We start from the raw sequence: 20,181 nt of genomic DNA, 5'->3' as shown, positions 1-20,181 counted from the left end.
CCGACAGTGCGGGGCTCCCTCAGTACTGCCCCTCCGACAGTGCGGCGCTCCCTCAGTACTGCCCCTCCGACAGTGCGGGGCTCCCTCAGTACCGCCCCTCCGACAGTGCGGGGCTCCCTCAGTACCGCCCCTCCGACAGTGCGGCACTCCCTCAGTACTGCCCCTCCGACAGTGCGGCACTCCCTCAGTACCGCCCCTCCGACAGTGCGGCGCTCCCTCAGTACCGCCCCTCCGACAGTGCGGCGCTCCCTCAGTACTGCCCCTCCGACAGTGCGGGGCTCCCTCAGTACTGCCCCTCCGACAGTGCGGCACTCCCTCAGTACTGCCCCTCCGACAGTGCGGCGCTCCCTCAGTACCGTTCCTCCAGGACAAAGAAACCCCGCTCGATGGGCCACGCTCCCCACCACCTTCAACACTCACTCCCTCCACCACCTTCAACACTCACTCCCTCCACCACCTTCAACACTCACTCCCTCCACCACCTTCAACACTCACTCCCTCCACCACCTTCAACACTCACTCCCTCCACCACCTCCAACACTCACTCCCTCCACCACCTTCAACACTCACTCCCTCCACCACCTTCAACACTCACTCCCTCCACCACCTCCAACACTCACTCCCTCCACCACCTTCAACACTCACTCCCTCCACCACCTCGAACACTCACTCCCTCCACCACCTCCAACACTCACTCCCTCCACCACCTCCAACACTCACTCCCTCCACCACCTCCAACACTCCCTCCCTCCACCACCTCCAACACTCACTCCCTCCACCGCCTCCAACACTCACTCCCTCCACCACCGGCGCACCGTGGCTGCGGTGTGCACCGTCTACAAGATGCACCGCGGCAACTCGCCAAGGCTTCTTCGGCAGCACCTCCCAAACCCGCGGCCTCTACCCGCCTCGAAGGACCAGGGCAGCAGGTCCATGGGAACACCACCCCCTCCACGTTCCCCTCCCAGTCACACACACACCATCCCTCGACTGGGAAATATATCGGCCGTTCCTTCATCGTGGCTGGGTCACAATCCCGGAACTCCCTCCCTAACAGCACTGTGGGAGCACCTTCACCACACGGACTGCAGCGGTTCAAGAAGGAGGCTCAGCACCACCTTCGTACAATCACCGAGATTTACGGCGCGGGAGGAGGCCATTTCGGCCCATCGTGTCCGTGCCGGCCGACCAAGAGCTACCCAGCCTAATCCCACTTTCCCGCTCTGGGTCCGTAGCCCTGTAGGTTACAGCACTTCAAGTGTACATCCAGGTACTGTTTAAATGTGGTGAGGGTTTCTGCCTCTACCACCCTTTCAGGCCGTGAGTTCCACCCCAGACCCCCACCGCCCTCTGGGTGAAGACATTTCCCCTCAAATCCCCTCTAAACCTCCCCCCAATTACTTTCAATCTGTGCCCCCTGGTTGTTGACCCCTCTGCCAAGGGAAACAGGTCCTTCCTATCCACTCTATCCAGGCCCCTCATCATTTTACACACCTCAATCAGGTCTCCCCTCAGCCTCCTCTGTTCCAAAGTAAACAACCCCAGCCTATCCAATCTTTCCTCATCGCTAAAACTCTCCAGTCCCGGCAACATCCTGGTAAATCTCCTCTGCACCCTCTCCAGTGCAACATCCTGGTAAATCTCCTCTGTACCCTCTCCAGTGCAACATCCAGGTAAATCTCCTCTGCACCCTCTCCAGTGCAATCACATCCTTCCTGTAATGTGGTGACCAGACCTGCACGCAGTACTCCAGCTGTGGCCTAACCAGTGTTTTATACAGTTCAAGTATAACCTCCCTGCTCTTGTATTCCATGCCTCGGCCAATAAAGGCAAGTATCCCGTATGCCTTCTTAACCACCTTATCCACCTGGCCTGCTACCTTCAGGGATCTGTGGAACTACACTCCCAGGTCCCTCTGTTCATCTACACTTCTCAGTGTCCTACAATTTAACATGTATTCCCTTGCCTTGTTAGCCCTCCCCAAATGCATTACCTCACACTTCTCCGCATTAAACTCCATTTGCCACTGTTCTGCCCACCTGACCAGTCCGAACCTTCTCGAGGGCAATTAGTGATGGGCGATGCCTTGTCCTGAAAATGGCCAATAATAAGGAAAGAATGACAGTGTCTCTGTTTAAAAGCTGTTCCTTTATCTAATCTGGAATAGCTACTTGTTGGATGGTCCTGAATCGAGCAGTGAAGGCTCAGAGGCCGAGGAGGAGGAGGAGGATGTGGATTTAACAGGCCGTCTTTCAATTCGACCTGAGGCTGCTTCAGAGAAACAGGTATGATCTTGTATAAATGCATATCCGTAGGAATTACAGGAACAGGAGGAGGCCCATTCAGCCCCAGGAGCCTGTTACACAGGAACAGGAGGAGGCCCATTCAGCCCCTCGAGCCTGTTACACAGGAACAGGAGGAGGCCCATTCAGTCCCTCGAGCCTGTTACACAGGAACAGGAGGAGGCCCATTCAGCCCCTCGAGCCTGTTACACAGGAACAGGAGGCGGCCCAATCAGCCCTTCGAGCCTGTTACACAGGAACAGGAGGAGGCCCATTCAGCCCCAGGAGCCTGTTACACAGGAACAGGAGGAGGCCCATTCAGCCCCTCGAGCCTGTTACACAGGAACAGGAGGAGGCCCATTCAGCCCCAGGAGCCTGTTACACAGGAACAGGAGGAGGTCCATTCAGCCCCTCGAGGCTGTTACACAGGAACAGGAGGAGGTCCATTCAGCCCCTCGAGGCTGTTACACAGGAACAGGAGGAGGCCCATTCAGCCCCAGGAGCCTGTTACACAGGAACAGGAGGAGGCCCATTCAGCCCCTCGAGCCTGTTACACAGGAACAGGAGGAGGCCCATTCAGCCCCAGGAGCCTGTTACACAGGAACAGGAGGAGGTCCATTCAGCCCCTCGAGGCTGTTACACAGGAACAGGAGGAGGCCCATTCAGCCCCTCGAGCCTGTTACACAGGAACAGGAGGAGGCCCATTCAGCCCCTCGAGCCTGTTACACAGGAACAGGAGGAGGCCCATTCTGAGTCACATAAGAAATGACAGCAGGTGACCAAAAGCTTGGTCAAAGAGGGCGGTTTTAAGGAACGTCTTGAAGGAGGAAGTGGTTCCCGATTCCCACTCTCCTTTGTGTGAAGAAGTGCTTCCTGACATCATCCCTGAAAGGGTGGTAGAGGCAGAAACCCTTACCACATTTAAACAGTACCTGGATGTGCACCTGAAGTGCCGTAACCTACAGGGCTACGGACCCAGAGCGGGAAAGTGGATTTAGGCCGGGTAGCTCTTGGTCGGCCGGCATGGACACGATGGGCCGAAATGGTCTCCTGTGTTGTAAATTTCTGTGATCACCCCGGGGGGGGGGTCTGTGGATGTGTATGTGGGTCCCCCTCGCCCTGGGTGGCCATTGTAGGGTGTTTGTTTTTCTCACTACTCTGCTTCTTAGATCGGAACTTATACTGGGAAAGAACAGCACGTGGCACAATATTTTAGGCTTAACCCAGTGTCCGTTTTATTAGGCAACAAAAAAACGACTTAAAAACTACAGGTCTAGACTTCTGCGAGAAATTGACCGAAGACATACAATCGCCATTCCTGGCTGTAGCTATTGTAGGTTCGTGGTCGTTGGTTCCGTGACCTGTTGGTTCTTCTGGCCGTTCTCTGCAGTGCCTGTTCCTTCCCTTCCGTGCCTGCTCCCTGTTTCTTCCTGTGTTGCCTGCACTCCTCCTGTCTTCCTGTCCTCCTTCTGCTGAGCTGCTTCTCGCCCGTAGAGTATGAATAAGTTTCCTGCTGGGCCGGGGTCCGATTAATGCGCCTGGGGCGACGTGGTGATCTGTTTAACTGGCTGTGGTGATGGGAGTTTTTCAATGGCTACTAATTTGCACACGGAGTCGACAGTGCAAAAAAAATAACTCCTTATCCTGAATGCCCCGTTATCCAAAAATGTGCATTTCGCAGGGTCCTTTGCACTCCTGGTTTTCTTGCAGACTTGGTAGTCTCTGGGGTATCGACATCTTTGTATACATAACGAAGTTTCATTCCTTGATCACAGAGATTGCTTTTAATGGGTGATGATTCACCATTTGCCTCAGGCTTGGGGCCTGTTCCCCTCCCAGGTAGCCCCACAGGTTCTACTTTAAAACATAGTTTGTCTGTGGCCTCTTCCTGTGCCTTGTTTCAAAAATAAATTGGTGCATCTTACGGTGGGGTGGGGGGTGCTGTGTGTGTGTGTGTGTCTCTCTCGGCCCGCCGGCTGAGCTTGGTGGGGTCTCGGTCTGACCCTCGCTCTCCGCCCGCTGCAGGGGTCTCCGGATCTGCCCCGCAAGGCCCCGGCCAAGGAGCACAGACCCTCCCCCAGGAAGGAGCCCCGCCGGCCAAGCCAGGAGGGCCTCGGGCCCAGCACCTCCCGCAGCAACCCCAGGCCACTCACTCCGGACGAGGATTACGAGGGTTCGACGGATGAAGATGTGCCAGGTAGGATTCTTTGGAACATGTGTGGGGGGGGGGGGTGGGGGGTGTTGGTGGCGGAAGAGAGAATTAGGAGCAGGAGTCGGCCATTTTGGCCCCTCGAGCCTGCTCCGCCATTCAATGAGATCACGGCTGACCTTCGACCTCAACTCCACTTTCCCGCCCGATCCCTCGATTCCCTGAGACTCCAAAAACCCCTCGATCCCTGCCTTGTATATACCCAACGACTGAGCCTCCCCAGCCCTCTGGGGCAGAGAATTCCAAAGATTCACCCCCCTCCGAGTGAAAAAATTCCTCCTCATCTCAGTCCTCAATGGCCGACCCCTTATCCTGAGACTGTGTGACCCCTGGTTCTAGACTCCCCAGCCCGGGGGGGGGGAAACACCCTCCCTGCATCTACCCTATCACTCCCCCTCAGAATCTGGTGTGTTTCAATGAGATCACCTCGCATTCTTCTAAACTCCAGAGAATATCGGCCCGGTCTGCTCAATCTCTCCTCATAGGACAATCCCCCCATCCCAGGAATAAGAACATAAGAAATAGGAGCAGGAGTTGGCCATTCGGCCCCTCGAGCCTGCTCCACCATTTAATACGATCATGGCTGATCCGATCATGGACTCAGCTCCACTTCCCCGCCCGCTCCCCATAACCCTTCACTCCCTTATCGCTCAAAAATCTCTCTATCTCCACCTTAAATATATTCAATGACCCAGCCTCCACAGCTCTCTGGGGCAGAGAATTCCACAGGTTCACAACCCTCTGAGAGAAGAAATTCCTCCTCATCTCAGTTTTAAATGGGCGGCCCCTTATTCTAAGACCATGCCCCCTAGTTCTAGTCTCCCCCATCAGTGGAAACATCCTCTCTGCATCCAACTTGTCGAGCCCCCTCATAATCTGATACGTTTCGATAAGATCACCTCTCATTCTTCTGAACTCCAATGAGTAGAGGCCCAACCTCCTCAACCTTTCCTCATAAGTCAACCCCCTCATCCCCGGAATCAACCGAGTGAACCTTCTCTGAACTGCCTCCAAAGCAAGTATATCCTTTCGTAAATATGGAAACCAAAACTGCACGCAGTACTCCAGGTGTGGCCTCACCAATACCCTGTATAACTGGAGCAAGACTTCCCTGCTTTTATACTCCATCCCCTTTGCAATAAAGGCCAAGATTCCATTGGCCTTCCTGATCACTTGCTGTACCTGCATACTATCCTTTTGTGTTTCATGCACAAGTACCCCCAGGTCCCGCTGTACTGCAGCACTTTGCAATCTTTCTCCATTTAAATATCAGTCCGGTGCACCTTGGTTGCACTTCCCGAAGTCAAGTGTATCCTTCCTTGGGTATGTTTTGACTAGTTCCCCCAGCAAGTTGCTAGCTACCAGATCCAAGAAGGGGGCATATGATTGGAGGAGATGTACATGCACACAGACCCCCTCCCCTTTCATCTGCTGATACGAACTCGCTCAATGAGAATAATTGCGATTAAAGCAATTGATCACGTTTTCAATCTATATGCAAATGCAGAGTGCCGAGAGGGTTGTAAGGAGTTGGTTGCTTTGTGCTTAGTGGCTTCCAGTTGACAATTCGAGAGGGACCTCGCAAACAGCCCGAAGATTCCCCAAGCACGCGCTGTAATTATTATTCTTGATTCGTATTCCTGTGTCAGCCGTGGCTCAGTGGGCAGCAATCTCTCTCGCCTCGGAGTCAGAAGGCTGTGGGTTCGAGTCCCACTCCAGGGACTCGAGCACAACTGGAGGGGCAGTACTGAGGGAGCGCCGCACTGTCGGAGAGGCAGTACTGAGGGAGCGCCGCACTGTCGGAGGGGTAGTACTGAGGGAGCGCCCACTGTCGGAGGGGCAGTACTGAGGGAGCGCCGCACTGTCGGAGGGGCAGTACTGAGGGAGCGCCCACTGTCGGAGGGGCAGTACTGAGGGAGCGCCGCACTGTCGGAGGGGTGGTACTGAGGGAGCGCCGCACTGTCGGAGGGGCAGTACTGAGGGAGCGCCGCACTGTCGGAGGGGCAGTACTGAGGGAGCGCCGCACTGCGCTGTCGGAGGGGCAGTACTGAGGGAGCGCCGCACTGTCGGAGGGGCAGTACTGAGGGAGCGCCGTACTGCGCTGTCGGAGGGGCGGTACTGAGGGAGCGCCGTACTGCGCTGTCGGAGGGGCAGTACTGAGGGAGCGCCGCACTGCGTTGTCGGAGGGGCGGTACTGAGGGAGCGCCGTACTGCGCTGTCGGAGGGGCAGTACCGAGGGAGCGCTGTACTTTCAGATGAGACATTAAACCCGAGGCACAGGCCGTTCGGCCCAACCAGTCCAGGCCGGTGTTTATGCCCCACTCGAGCCCCCTCCCGTCTTTCCCCATCTAACTCTATCACCATAACCCTCTATTCCCTTCTCCCCCGTATACTTGTCCAGCCTCCCCTTAAATGCCTCGATACTATTCACCTCAACCCCTCCCTGTGGGAGCGAGCTCCACATTGTCACCCCTCTCTGGGTAAAGAAGTTTCTCCTGAATTCCCCCTTGGATTTAAGAGAAATATTTGTTCCTGGGACGTGGGCGGTCGCTGGCCAAGGCCGGCATTTATCGCCCATTCCCTCGTCGCCCCTTGTGAAGGTGGTGGTGAGCCGCCTTCTTGAACCGCTGCAGTCCGTGTGGTGAAGGTGCTCCCACAGTGCTGTCGGGGAGGGAGTTCCGGGATTGTGACCCAGCCACGATGAAGGAACGGCCGATATATTTCCCAAGTCGAGGGATGGTGTGTGATGCTATTGGTGACTATCTTATATTGATGGCCCCCCCAGTTCTCCTCTCCCACTCCCCCTCCCCGAGTGAAAATATCTTCTCTATGTCAACCCTTCAGTCCTGTTTTTTTTTTTTATTTTGGACAGATTTCCGAAAGTCGAGGGCTTTGTTTGTTTCATACTGTGTCGTCTATGTTGCTATTTCCCAGAAAATACACACCGTGAAATGGAACAAATGAATTCTGTGCTTTTAAGGCGGAGTTTGCGTTTGTTTTTGACTCGTGGTCTTAACGTGTGGAAGAGCGCAAACTCACTCTTTTGCTTCATGTTGTTTGTGTGTGTGTGTGTGTGACCAGTTGGTGGGAAGAGTTTCGAAGATGACTCTGGCTGTGACACGGAGGATGAACTCAAGAGGTAGGTGCTTTGAGCAATTCCTCGCCCCATTGGCAGAGCAACATCTCTCTCGCGAGTCCCGCCCGAGTCGAGGGCGAGTTGCTTCCACGCGCGAGTGGGTTCTCGAGTGACTCGAGGAGAGACCAGTGCGAGGCCCACAGTCTGTCACAGGTGGTTGCTGGGACGGGGGTATGGACCTGGGGTGGCGGTTTGTTCCGGTCGGCCTGGCTCGGCCGGTCTTTGCTGGTGTCGCGACCGTATTCTCTGGAGACGGCTTGGGTGTGGTGGTCCAACGTTTGCTCCGAGGAAGCCTTCGTCTGTAGCCTGCAGGAGGACCTCGCTGGACCGGTCAGGTGGGCAGAGCAGTGGCAAATGGAGTTCAATGGGGAGAAGTGTGAGCGAATGCATTTGGGGTGGGCGAACAAGGCAAGGGAACACACGTTAGATGGTCCTACACTGAGAAGTGTAGAGGAACAGAGGAACCTTGGAGAGCAGGTCCACAGATCCCTGAAGGTCGCAGGCCAGGTGGATAAGGGGGTTAAGAAGGCATACGGGATGCTTGCCTTTATTGGCTGAGGCTTGGAATACAAGAGCAGGGGAGGTTATGCTTGAACTGTATAAAACACTGGTTAGCCCACAGCTGGAGTACTGCGTGCAGGTCTGGTCACCACATTACAGGAACGATGTGATTGCACTGGAGAGGGTGCAGAGGAGATTTACCAGGATGTTGCACTGCAGAGGGTGCAGAGGAGATTTACCAGGATGTTGCACTAGAGAGGGTGCAGAGGAGATTTACCAGGATGTTGCACTGCAGAGGGTGCAGAGGAGATTTACCAGGATGTTGCACTGCAGAGGGTGCAGAGGAGATTTACCAGGATGTTGCACTGCAGAGGGTGCAGAGGAGATTTACCAGGATGTTGCACTGCAGAGGGTGCAGAGGAGATTTACCAGGATGTTGCACTGGAGAGGGTGCAGAGGAGATTTACCAGGATGTTGCACTGGAGAGGGTGCAGAGGAGATTTACCAGGATGTTGCACTGGAGAGGGTGCAGAGGAGATTTACCAGGATGTTGCACTGGAGAGGGTACAGAGGAGATTTACCAGGATGTTGCCGGGACTGGAGAGTTTTAGCGATGAGGAAAGATTGGATCGGCTGGGGTTGTTTACTTTGGAACAGAGGAGGCTGAGGGGAGACCTGATTGAGGTGTATAAAATGATGAGGGGCCTGGATAGAGTGGATAGGAAGGACCTGTTTCCCTTGGCAGAGGGGTCAACAATCAGGGGGCACAGATTGAAAGTAATTAGGGGGAGGTTTAGAGGGGATTTGAGGGAAATGTCTTCACCCAGAGGGTGGTGAGGGTCTGGAACTCATGGCCTGAAGGGGCAGAAACCCTCACCACATTTAAACAGTACCTGGATGTACACTTGAAGTGCAGTAACCTACAGGGCTACGGACCCAGAGCGGGAAAATGGGATTAGGCTGGGTAGCTGTTGGTCGGCCGGCACGGACATGATGTGGGGCTGGAGGAGGTTACAGAGATGGGGAGGGGGTGTAGGGGCTGGAGGGATTTGAAAAGAAGGATGAGAGTTTTGAAATCGAGGCATTGCTTAACCGGGAGCCAATGTAGGTTAGCGAGCACAGGGGGTGATGGGTGAGTGGGACTTGGTGTGAGTTAGGACATGGGGCAGTGAGCACAGGGGGTGATGGGTGAACGGGACTCGGTGTGAGTTAGGACACGGGGCAGTGAGCACAGGGGGTGATGGGTGAGTGGGACTCAGTGTGAGTTAGGACACAGGGCAGTGAGCACAGCGGGTGATGGGTGAGTGGGACTGGGTGCGAGTTAGGACACGGGGTCAGTGAGCACAGGGGGTGATGGGTGAGCGGGACTCGGTGTGAGTTAGGACACGGGGGCAGTGAGCACAGGGGGTGATGGGTGAGTGGGACTCGGTGTGAGTTAGGACACGGGGGCAGTGAGCACAGGGGGTGATGGGTGAGTGGGACTGGGTGTGAGTTAGGACACGGGGCAGTGAGCACAGGGGGTGATGGGTGAGTGGGACTCGGTGTGAGTTAGGACACGGGGGCAGTGAGCACAGGGGGTGATGGGTGAGTGGGACTCGGTGTGAGTTAGGACACGGGGGCAGTGAGCACAGGGGGTGATGGGTGAGTGGGACTCGGTGTGAGTTAGGACACGGGGGCAGTGAGCACAGGGGGTGATGGGTGAGTGGGACTCGGTGTGAGTTAGGACACTGGGCAGTGAGCACAGGGGGTGATGGGTGAGTGGGACTGGGTGTGAGTTAGGACACGGGGCAGTGAGCACAGGGGGTGATGGGTGAGTGGGACCCGGTGTGAGTTAGGACACGGGGGCAGTGAGCACAGGGGGTGATGGGTGAGTGGGACTCGGTGTGAGTTAGGACACGGGGGCAGTGAGCACAGGGGGTGATGGGTGAGTGGGACTCGGTGTGAGTTAGAACACTGGGCAGTGAGCACAGGGGGTGATGGGTGAGTGGGACTCGGTGTGAGTTAGGACACGGGGGCAGTGAGCACAGTGGGTGATGGGTGAGTGGGACTGGGTGTGAGTTAGGACACGGGGGCAGTGAGCACAGTGGGTGATGGGTGAGTGGGACTGGGTGTGAGTTAGGACACTGGGCAGTGAGCACAGGGGGTGATGGGTGAATGGGACTCGGTGTGAGTTAGGACACGGGGGCAGTGAGCACAGGGGGTGATGGGTGAGTGGGACTCGGTGTGAGTTAGGACACTGGGCAGTGAGCACAGGGGGTGATGGGTGAGTGGGACTCGGTGCGAGTCAGGACACGGGGACAGTGAGCACAGGGGGTGATGGGTGAGTGGGACTCGGTGCAAGTCAGGACATGGGGACAGCCGAGTTTTGGATCACCTCTAGTTTACGTGGGGTAGAATGTGGGAGGCCGGCCAGGAGTGTGTTGGAATGGTCAAGTCTGGAGGTAACGGAGGCAGGGATGAGGGTTTCAGCAGCGGATGAGCTGAGGCAGGGGGTGGAGACGGGCGATGTTACGGAGGGGGAAACAGGCGGGTTTAGTTATGCTGCGGGTATGTGGCCGGAAGCTCATTTCAGGGTCAGATATGAGAGCGAGGTTGGTTCAGCCTCAGACAGGAGTTGGGGCGAGGGAGGGGGTCGGGGGCCTGGGGAACGGAGTTTGTGGCGGGGACTTGCGGGGGGGAAAATATGTCGAGAATCCTTTTAACTTGAAACTGCATTTTTATTTTACTTTTGATCTGCACTTTTTAGTTCCCTTCTCGAGAGTGCGTCCTGCACAATTTCAACACCCACATCGGTACTCGAGAGCAATTCTCGTACTCACTGCAGCGATACCTCGGTGATGTCGCTGGGGCTGTTGATCAGGCAGAGATCTGTTTTTTTTAATTCTTTTTAAGCCTCCTCCAAGCCCCTTCTCCAGTTTGCTCAATCGGAGCTCTCCTGAAGGCACTCCCACCTGTGCCACAGCTCTCTACCGATCAATACTTCTCTCCAGAATTTATCTATCTACGTTTTCAAAAGGAACCTTGGACAAGCTACCCCCGTAATAGACTGATGGACGAGGTCAGAGATTGTGGAGCCCCGCACTGTCGGAGGGGCAGTACTGAGGGAGTGCCGTACTGCGCTGTCGGAGGGGCAGTACTGAGGGAGTGCCGTACTGCGCTGTCGGAGGGGCAGTACTGAGGGAGTGCTGTACTGCGCTGTCGGAGGGGCAGTACTGAGGGAGTGCCGTACTGCGCTGTCGGAGGGGCAGTACTGAGGGAGTGCCGTACTGCGCTGTCGGAGGGGCAGTACTGAGGGAGTGCCGCACTGCGCTGTCGGAGGGGCAGTACTGAGGGAGCGCCGTACTGCGCTGTCGGAGGGGCAGTACTGAGGGAGTGCCGCACTGTTGGAGGGGCAGTACTGAGGGAGTGCCGTACTGCGCTGTCAGAGGGGCAGTACTGAGGGAGTGCCGTACTGCGCTGTCAGAGGGGCAGTACTGAGGGAGTGCCGCACTGCGCTGTCGGAGGGGCAGTACTGAGGGAGCGCCGCACTGTCGGAGGGGCAGTACTGATGGAGTGCCGCACTGCGCTGTTGGAGGGGCAGTACTGAGGGAGTGCCATACTGCGCTGTCGGAGGGGCAGTACTGAGGGAGTGCCGCACTGTCAGAGGTGCCGTCTTTCGGATGAGACGTTAAACCGAGGCCCCGTCTGCCCTCTCCGGTGGATGTAAAAGATCCCGGGGCCACTATTTGGAAGAAGAGCAGGGGGAGTTCTCCCCGGTGTCCTGGGGCCAATATTTACCCCTCAATCAGAAAAAAACCGATGATCCGGGTCATTATCACATCGCTGTGTGTGGGAGCTTGCTGTGCGCAAATCGGCTGCCGCGTTTACAACAGTGACCGCACTCCAAAAGCACTTCACTAGCTGCGAAGGTGACGTCCGGTGGGCGTGAAAGGCGCTATGTGAATGCACGTCTTTGTTTGGCGAGACGCTCTGTTCGAGCGATTCCATCGGTTGCCGTGACCTCTAACCTTCTGACCCCCGCCCCCCCCCATTGTCTCTGTTCAGGGTGCAGGAACATCACCAAAGGAAACACAAGATGGTGAAGGAGCAGGAGAGCGACCCTTACGCGGGATCGACGGACGAGAACACGGACCGGGAGGAGGATACCAGAGCAGACTGTGACATGCCCATCCCTGAGCTCCCCGGTGAGTCCCTTTGGCCGGCCCCCTCCGGCGGGGGCGAAGGACTCGGATTCGGTCACGGGGCAAGTTTTTCCCCACTCCCGTGTTCTCGGGCAGCGCGCGAGCGGCGGCCAACTTACGGTGTGGGTGCAACAGACCCCTCGGCCTGAACCCGGGACGTTTCTCCTTCTGGAGGGAGACCAGAACTCAGGGCCATCAGTATACGACCGTCACTAATAAACCCGATGGGGAATTCAGGAGAAACTTCTTTACCCCAGAGAGGGGTGAGAATATGGAGCTCAGTACCGCCCCTCCGACAGCGCGCCGCTCCCTCAGTACTGCCCCTCCGACAGTGCGGCACTCCCTCAGTACTGCCCCTCCGACAGTGCGGCGCTCCCTCAGTACTGCCCCTCCGACAGTGCGGCACTCCCTCAGTACTGCCCCTCCGACAGTGCGGCACTCCCTCAGTACTGCCCCTCCGACAGTGCGGCGCTCCCTCAGTACTGCCCCTCCGACAGTGCGGCGCTCCCTCAGTACTGCCCCTCCGACAGTGCGGCACTCCCTCAGTACTGCCCCTCCGACAGTGCGGCGCTCCCTCAGTACTGCCCCTCCGACAGTGCGGCACTCCCTCAGTACTGCCCCTCCGACAGTGCGGCACTCCCTCAGTCCTGCCCCTCTGACAGTGCGGCGCTCCCTCAGTACTGCCCCTCCGACAGTGCGGCACTCCCTCAGTCCTGCCCCTCTGACAGTGCGGCGCTCCCTCGGGAGCACCATCTCAAAATATGTTTCTAAAATGCTGTTGTATTTTTTTGTATGTTTTAAAACTCTACCGCCTGTAAGACTGGGCGATGGGCCCAGCTTTTATCAGGCACAACAGTTTTGAGGACATCTGGGCAGGAGGTGGGTAATTATTGCAACCTTGCCCCTGCGAATAACGTCATTCCCGAGAGGCGGAGGATTTGTTGAGCCGGAACTCGACGGATCGGGAAAGCCGGTTTTCAGCGCAAGCGCGTTGAGCGCGGAAAAGCAGCTTTCGCAATGGCCTTCCGGGGTCCAGACACTCCGTGCGGGAGGCTGAGATTTCTGGGCCTTGGTCGTGTGGCGAGAGTTGACGACCCAGAGGACTGGGCCTGTGGTGAACGACCGGTATTCTTGGCCTTTATTGAACCTGTGACCTGTCCCACTTCATCGACCAACGCTCCTGACGTTATCGAGGGACCCAGGCCAGGCAGTAACTCTATCCCTTTTATTCTCCACAGACCTATTTATGGGGAAGCACTTTCTCCTGTACGGGGAGTTTCCCAATAATGAGCACCGGATCCTGACCCGATACATCACCGCCTTCAACGGGTGAGAGGCGTTTTATCTTTCAAAATCGTCTGGATTCAAAATGTACATGCAATTCGAACGTGTCCTAACTCGCACCCAGTCCCGCTCACCCATCGCCCCCTGTGCTCACTGCCCCCGTGTCCTAACTCACACCCAGTCCCGCTCACCCATCACCCCCTGTGCTCACTGCCCCGTGTCCTAACTCGCACCGAGTCCCACTCACCCATCACCCCCTGTGCTCACTGACCCCGTGTCCTAACTCGCACCGAGTCCCGTTCACCCATCACCCACTGTGCTCGCTGCCCCGTGTCCTAACTCGCACCGAGTCCCACTCACCCATCACCCCCTGTGCTCACTGCCCCGTGTCCTAACTCACACCCAGTCCCACTCACCCATCACCCCCTGTGCTCACTGCCCCGTGTCCTAACTCACACCCAGTCCCACTCACCCATCGCCCCCTGTGCTCACTGCCCCCGTGTCCTAACTCACACCGAGTCCCGCTCACCCATCACCCCCTGTGCTCTCTGTCCTGTGTCCTAACTCACACCCAGTCCCACTCACCCATCACCCCCTGTGCTCACTTCCCCCGTGTCCTAACTCACACCGAGTCCCGCTCACCCATCACCCACTGTGCTCACTGCCCCCGTGTCCTAACTCGCACCGAGTCCCACTCACCCATCACCCCCTGTGCTCACTGTCCCCATGTCCTAACTCACACCGAGTCCCACTCACCCATCACCCCCTGTGCTCACTGTCCCATGTCCTAACTCACACCGAGTCCCACTCACCCATCACCCCCTGTGCTCACTGCCCCGTGTCCTAACTCGCACCGAGTCCCGCTCACCCATCACCCCCTGTGCTCACTGCCCCGTGTCCTAACTCGCACCCAATCCCACTCACCCATCACCCCCTGTGCTCACTGCCCCGTGTCCTAACTCGCACCCAGTCCCACTCACCCATCACCCCCTGTGCTCACTGCCCTGTGTCCTAACTCACACCGAGTCCCACTCACCCATCACCCCCTGTGCTCACTGCCCTGTGTCCTAACTCACACCGAGTCCCACTCACCCATCACCCCCTGTGCTCACTGCCCCGTGTCCTAACTCACACCGAGTCCCACTCACCCATCACCCCCTGTGCTAGCCGACCTACATTGGCTCCGGTTTAAGCAACACCCCGATTTCAAAATTCTCATCCTGCTTTTCAAATCCCTCCAGCCCCTACACCCCTCCCTATCTCTGTAACCTCCTCTAGCCCCTACACCCCTCCCTATCTCTGTAACCCCCTACACCCCTCCCTATCTCTGTAACCTCCTCTAGCCCCTACACCCCTCCCTATCTCTGTAACCCCCTACACCCCTCCCTATCTCTGTAACCTCCTCCAGCCCCTACACCCCTCCCTATCTCTAACCTCCTCCAGCCCCTACACCCCTCCCTATCTCTGTAACCCCTCCAGCCCCTACTCCCCTCCCTATCTCTGTAACCCCTCCAGCCCCTACACCCCTCCCTATCTCTGTAACCTCCTCCAGCCCCTACACCCCTCCCTATCACTGTAACCCCCTACACCCCTCCCTATCTCTGTAACCTCCTCCAGCCCCTACACCCCTCCCTATCTCTAACCTCCTCCAGCCCCTACACCCCTCTCTATCTCTGTAACCTCCTCCAGCCCCTACACCCCTCCCTATCTCTGTAACCCCCTCCAGCCCCTACACCCCTCCCTATCTCTGTAACCTCCTCCAGCCCCTACACCCCTCCCTATCTGTAACCTCCTCCAGCCCCTACACCCCTCCCTATCTCTAACCTCCTCCAGCCCCTACACCCCTCCCTATCTCTAACCTCCTCCAGCCCTTACACCCCTCCCTATCTCTGTAACCACCTGCAGTCCCTCTAGTAGGTCTAAAGTGACTTGGGGCTTCAGGTATATAGATCATTAAAATGTACTTTAAGAACATAACAATTAGGAGCAGGAGTCGGCCATTGGCCCCTCGAGCCTGCTCCGCCATTCAATGAGATCGCGGCTGACCTTCGACCTCAACTCCACTTTCCCGCCCGATCCCTTGATTCCCCGAGACTCCAAATATCTCTCGATCCCAGCCTTCAATACACTCAACGACTGAGCCCCCACAGCCCTCTGGGGCAGAGAATTCCAAAGATTCACCCCCCTCTGAGTGAAGAAATTCCTCCTCATCTCAGTCCTCAATGGCCGACCCCTCATCCTGAGACTGTGTGACCCCTGGGTCTAGACCCCCCAGCCCCGGGGGGAAACACCCTCCCTGTATCTACCCTGTCAATCCCCCTCAGAATCTGGTGTGTTTCAATGAGATCGCCTCTCATTCTTCTAAACTCCAGAGTATAGGCCTGGTCTACTCAATCTCTCCTCATAGGACAATCCCCCCATCCCAGGAACCAGTCTGGTGAACCTTCGCTGCACTCCCTCTATGGCCAGTCCACCCTTTTCTTGGTTAAGTTTTGACAGGTCCCCGATTTGCCCCCGTATCCTGCGGAGGGCCTTGTGCTGATCATGAAGCCTCCCATCTTAACGCGTGACCTTTCACCTCTCTGTGCAGGGACCTGGAGGAGTACATGAACGACACGGTCAACTTCGTGGTCACTGCCGAGGATTGGGACGACAGGTTCGATGAGGTGAGGAGAGCGACAGGGCAGGTTAATCGTCTTGGAGCCACACAGCGTCATGCAATGGTGCTCGCAAGCCGATCGGCCAAAGGGGCAGAAGTTATGCCCCGTCACCTGGCTCACTTGTTGGAACAGGAGGAGGCCCATTCAGCCCCTCGAGCCTGTTACACAGGAACAGGAGGAGGCCCATTCAGCCCCTCGAGCCTGTTACACAGGAACAGGAGGAGGCCCATTCAGCCCCTCGAGCCTGTTACACAGGAACAGGAGGAGGCCCATTCAGCCCCTCGAGCCTGTTACACAGGAACAGGAGGAGGCCCATTCAGCCCCTCGAGCCTGTTACACAGGAACAGGAGGGGGCCCATTCAGCCCCTCGAGCCTGTTACACAGGAACAGGAGGAGGCCCATTCAGCCCCTTGAGCCTGTTACACAGGAACAGGAGGAGGCCCATTCAGCCCCTCGAGCCTGTTACACAGGAACAGGAGGAGGCCCATTCAGCCCCTCGAGCCTGTTACACAGGAACAGGAGGAGGCCCATTCAGCCCCTCGAGCCTGTTACACAGGAACTGGAGGAGGCCCATTCAGCCCCTCGGGCCTGTTACACAGGAACAGGAGGAGGCCCATTCTGAGCCACATAAGAAATTACAGCAGGTGACCAAAAGCTGGGTGAAAGAGCGCGGTTTTAAGGAGCGTCTTGAAGGAGGAGAGAGAGGTTTAGAGAGGCGGAGAGGTTTAGGGAGGGAGTTCCAGAGCTTGGGGCCCAGGCAACAGAAGGCACGGCCACCGATGGTGGAGCGATTATAATCAGGGATGGTCAGGAGGGCAGAATTAGAGGAGCGCAGACATCTCGGAGAGGGGGGTGTAGGGACTGGAGGGGGTTACAGAGATAGGGAGGGGTGTGGGGGCTGGAGGTTACAGAGGTAGCGAGGGGTGTAGGGGCTGGAGGAGGTTAGAGATAAGGAGGCGCGAGGGCCATGGAGGGATTTATAAACCGGGATGAGAATTTTGAAATCGAGCCGAGCCAATGTCGGTCATCGAGCACAAGGGGTGATGGGTGAGTGGGACTCGGTGCGAGTTAGGACACGGGGGCAGTGAGCACAGGGGGTGATGGGTGAGCGGGACTCGGTGCGAGTTAGGACACGGGGCAGTGAGCACAGGGGGTGATGGGTGAGCGGGACTCGGTGCGAGTTAGGACACGGGGCAGTGAGCACAGTGGGTGATGGGTGAGTGGGACTCGGTGTGAGTTAGGACACGGGGTAGTGAGCACAGGGGGTGATGGGTGAGTGGGACTCGGTGTGAGTTAGGACACGGGGCAGTGAGCACAGTGGGTGATGGGTGAGTGGGACTCGGTGTGAGTTAGGACACGGGGTAGTGAGCACAGGGGGTGATGGGTGAGTGGGACTCGGTGTGAGTTAGGACACGGGTCAGTGAGCACAGTGGGTGATGGGTGAGCGGGACTGGGTGCGAGTTAGGACACGGGGTAGTGAGCACAGGGGGTGATGGGTGAGCGGGACTGGGTGCGAGTTAGGACACGGGGTCAGTGAGCACAGGGGGTGATGGGTGAGCGGGACTCTGGGTGTGAGTTAGGACACGGGGCAGTGAGCACAGGGGGTGATGGGTGAGCGGGACTCGGTGCGAGTTAGGACACGGGGGTCAGCGAGCACAGGGGGTGATGGGTGAGTGGGACTCGGTGTGAGTTGGGACACGGGGGCAGCCGAGTTTTGGATCACCTCGTGTTTACGTCGGGTAGAATGTGGGAGGCCGGCCAGGAGTGCGTTGGAATCGTCAAGTCTGGAGGGAACGGACGAGGGCTTCTGCAGCGGATGAGCTGAGTTGGTGGGTGGAGAGGGGGACGGGCGATGTTTCGGAGGGGGCAACTATCTTACGGCTATGTGGCTGGAAGCTCATTTCGGGGAACAACAGAACGCCGGGGTTGCCAACAGTCTGGTTCAGCCTCGGGCAGGTGCATTTAAAAGTTTGACGCCATTTTTTTTTTTTAAAGCAGTGTGTTTGTCGAGACTGCCCGCGCGCTGACCTTTGAACCCTTTTCCCCCGCACAGGCACTGATGGAGAACGCGAACCTGGCCTTCGTCAAGCCGCGCTGGGTGTATGTCTGCAACGAGAAGCAGAGGCTGGTGCCTCACCAACCCTTTGTGGTGGTGCCGCAGTTGTAGTAGGAGCTCGGGGCAGGGGGGGGGGCGGCCCTGGGGGCCTAATCTCTGTCACCGCCGAAACCAGACGGAGGTGAGCGCGGGGTGGGGGGAAAACCGACAGAGATGGCCCTCTGGCTCCACGTCATTGACTCGACAGCACACTGCGAAGGGCCGAGACACTTGCCCGCGAACGGAAACAAGGCTGTGTCTGATTGTGTCGTGTGTGTTTTTTTTAAAAACAAATATACATTTTTGCGTCTTTTTAAGAAAAAATTTATATGTCCCCGACAGTAGTGTCGGCCGTTTCTCCGTGGGTCGCGCTCTCTCGCCTCTGGGTCGGAAGGTTGTGGGTTTCAGTCCTGCTCCAGGGACTTGAGCACAAAATCCAGGCTGTCACTCCCAGGGGCAGTGCTGAGGGAGCGCCGCACTGTCGGAGGGGCAGTGCTGAGGGAACGCCGCACTGTCGGAGGGGCAGTGCTGAGGGAGCGCCGCACTGTCGGAGGGGCAGTACTGAGGGAGCGCCGCACTGTCGGAGGGGCAGTACTGAGGGAGCGCCGTACTGTCGGAGGGGCAGTGCTGAGGGAGTGCCGCACTGTCGGAGGGGCAGTACTGAGGGAGCGCCGCACTGTCGGAGGGGCAGTACTGAGGGAGTGCCGCACTGTCGGAGGGGCAGTACTGAGGGAGTGCCGCACTGTCGGAGGGGCAGTACTGAGGGAGTGCCGCACTGTTGGAGGGGCAGTACTGAGGGAGTGCCGCACTGTCTGAGGGGCAGTACTGAGGGAGTGCCGCACTGTCGGAGGGGCAGTACTGAGGGAGTGCCGTACTGCGCTGTCGGAGGGGCAGTACTGAGGGAGTGCCGCACTGTCGGGGGGGCAGTACTGAGGGAGCACCGCACTGTCGGAGGGGCAGTACTGAGGGAGCGCCGCACTGTCGGAGGGACGGTACTGAGGGAGCGCCGCACTGTCGGAGGGGCAGTACTGAGGGAGTGCCGCACTGTCGGAGGTGCAGTACTGAGGGAGTGCCGCACTGTCGGAGGGGCAGTACTGAGGGAGTGCCGCACTGTCGGAGGGCAGTACTGAGGGAGTGCCGCACTGTCGGAGGGGCGGTACTGAGGGAGTGCCGCACTGTCGGAGGGACGGTATTGAGGGAGTGCCGCACTGTCGGAGGGGCGGTACTGAGGGAGTGCCGCACTGTCGGAGGGACGGTACTGAGGGAGTGCCGCACTGTCGGAGGGACCATCTTTCAGATGAGACATCTGCGCTCTCAGGTGGATGTAAAAGATACGGTGGCACTATTTCGAAGGAGAGCAGCTATCCCTCAATTAACATAATAGGAGCAGGAGTCGGCCATTCGGCCCCTCGAGCCTGCTCCGCCATTTAATACGATCACGACTGATCCGATCATGGACTCAGCTCCACTTCCCCGCCCGCTCCCCATAACCCTTCACTCCCTTATCGCTCAAAAATCTGTCTCTCTCCACCTTAAATATATTCAATGACCCAGCCTCCACAGCTCTCTGGGGCAGAGAATTCCACAGATTTACAACCCTCTGAGAGAAGAAATTCCTCCTCATCTCAGTTTTAAATGGGTGGCCCCTTATTCTAAGACCATGCCCCCTGGTTCTAGTCTCCCCCATCAGTGGGAACATCCTCTCTGCATCCACCTTGTCGAGCCCCCCTCATAATCTGATACGTTTCGATAAGATCGCCTCTCATTCTTCTGAATTCCAATGAGTAGAGGCCCAACCTACTCAACCTTTCCTCATAAGTCAACCCCCTCATC

At 57.3% G+C, this 20,181-nt stretch overlaps 1 protein-coding gene across 1 annotated transcript in view; it reads left to right on the top strand.

Moving 5' to 3' along the window:
- The window catches only part of LOC139240333 (DNA repair protein XRCC1-like), a 19,492-nt gene extending 542 nt beyond the window's left edge, over positions 1-18,950 (top strand). Inside the window, exons 2-8 of the mRNA XM_070868806.1 lie at positions 2,142-2,285; positions 4,308-4,479; positions 7,573-7,630; positions 12,173-12,312; positions 13,548-13,638; positions 16,184-16,259; positions 18,307-18,950. Of these exons, the coding sequence (XP_070724907.1) occupies positions 2,142-2,285; positions 4,308-4,479; positions 7,573-7,630; positions 12,173-12,312; positions 13,548-13,638; positions 16,184-16,259; positions 18,307-18,420 (795 nt within the window). The 3' untranslated portion in view covers positions 18,421-18,950. The remainder of the gene's footprint in view (positions 1-2,141; positions 2,286-4,307; positions 4,480-7,572; positions 7,631-12,172; positions 12,313-13,547; positions 13,639-16,183; positions 16,260-18,306) is intronic.
- The last annotated feature ends 1,231 nt before the right edge of the window (positions 18,951-20,181 follow it).

This window comes from Pristiophorus japonicus, chromosome 31 (genome assembly GCF_044704955.1).
Source record: "Pristiophorus japonicus isolate sPriJap1 chromosome 31, sPriJap1.hap1, whole genome shotgun sequence".
Lineage (NCBI taxonomy): Eukaryota > Metazoa > Chordata > Chondrichthyes > Pristiophoridae > Pristiophorus > Pristiophorus japonicus.
The sequence above is the reverse complement of the archived record's forward strand: the minus strand, read 5'-3'. Positions and strand labels throughout refer to the sequence as shown.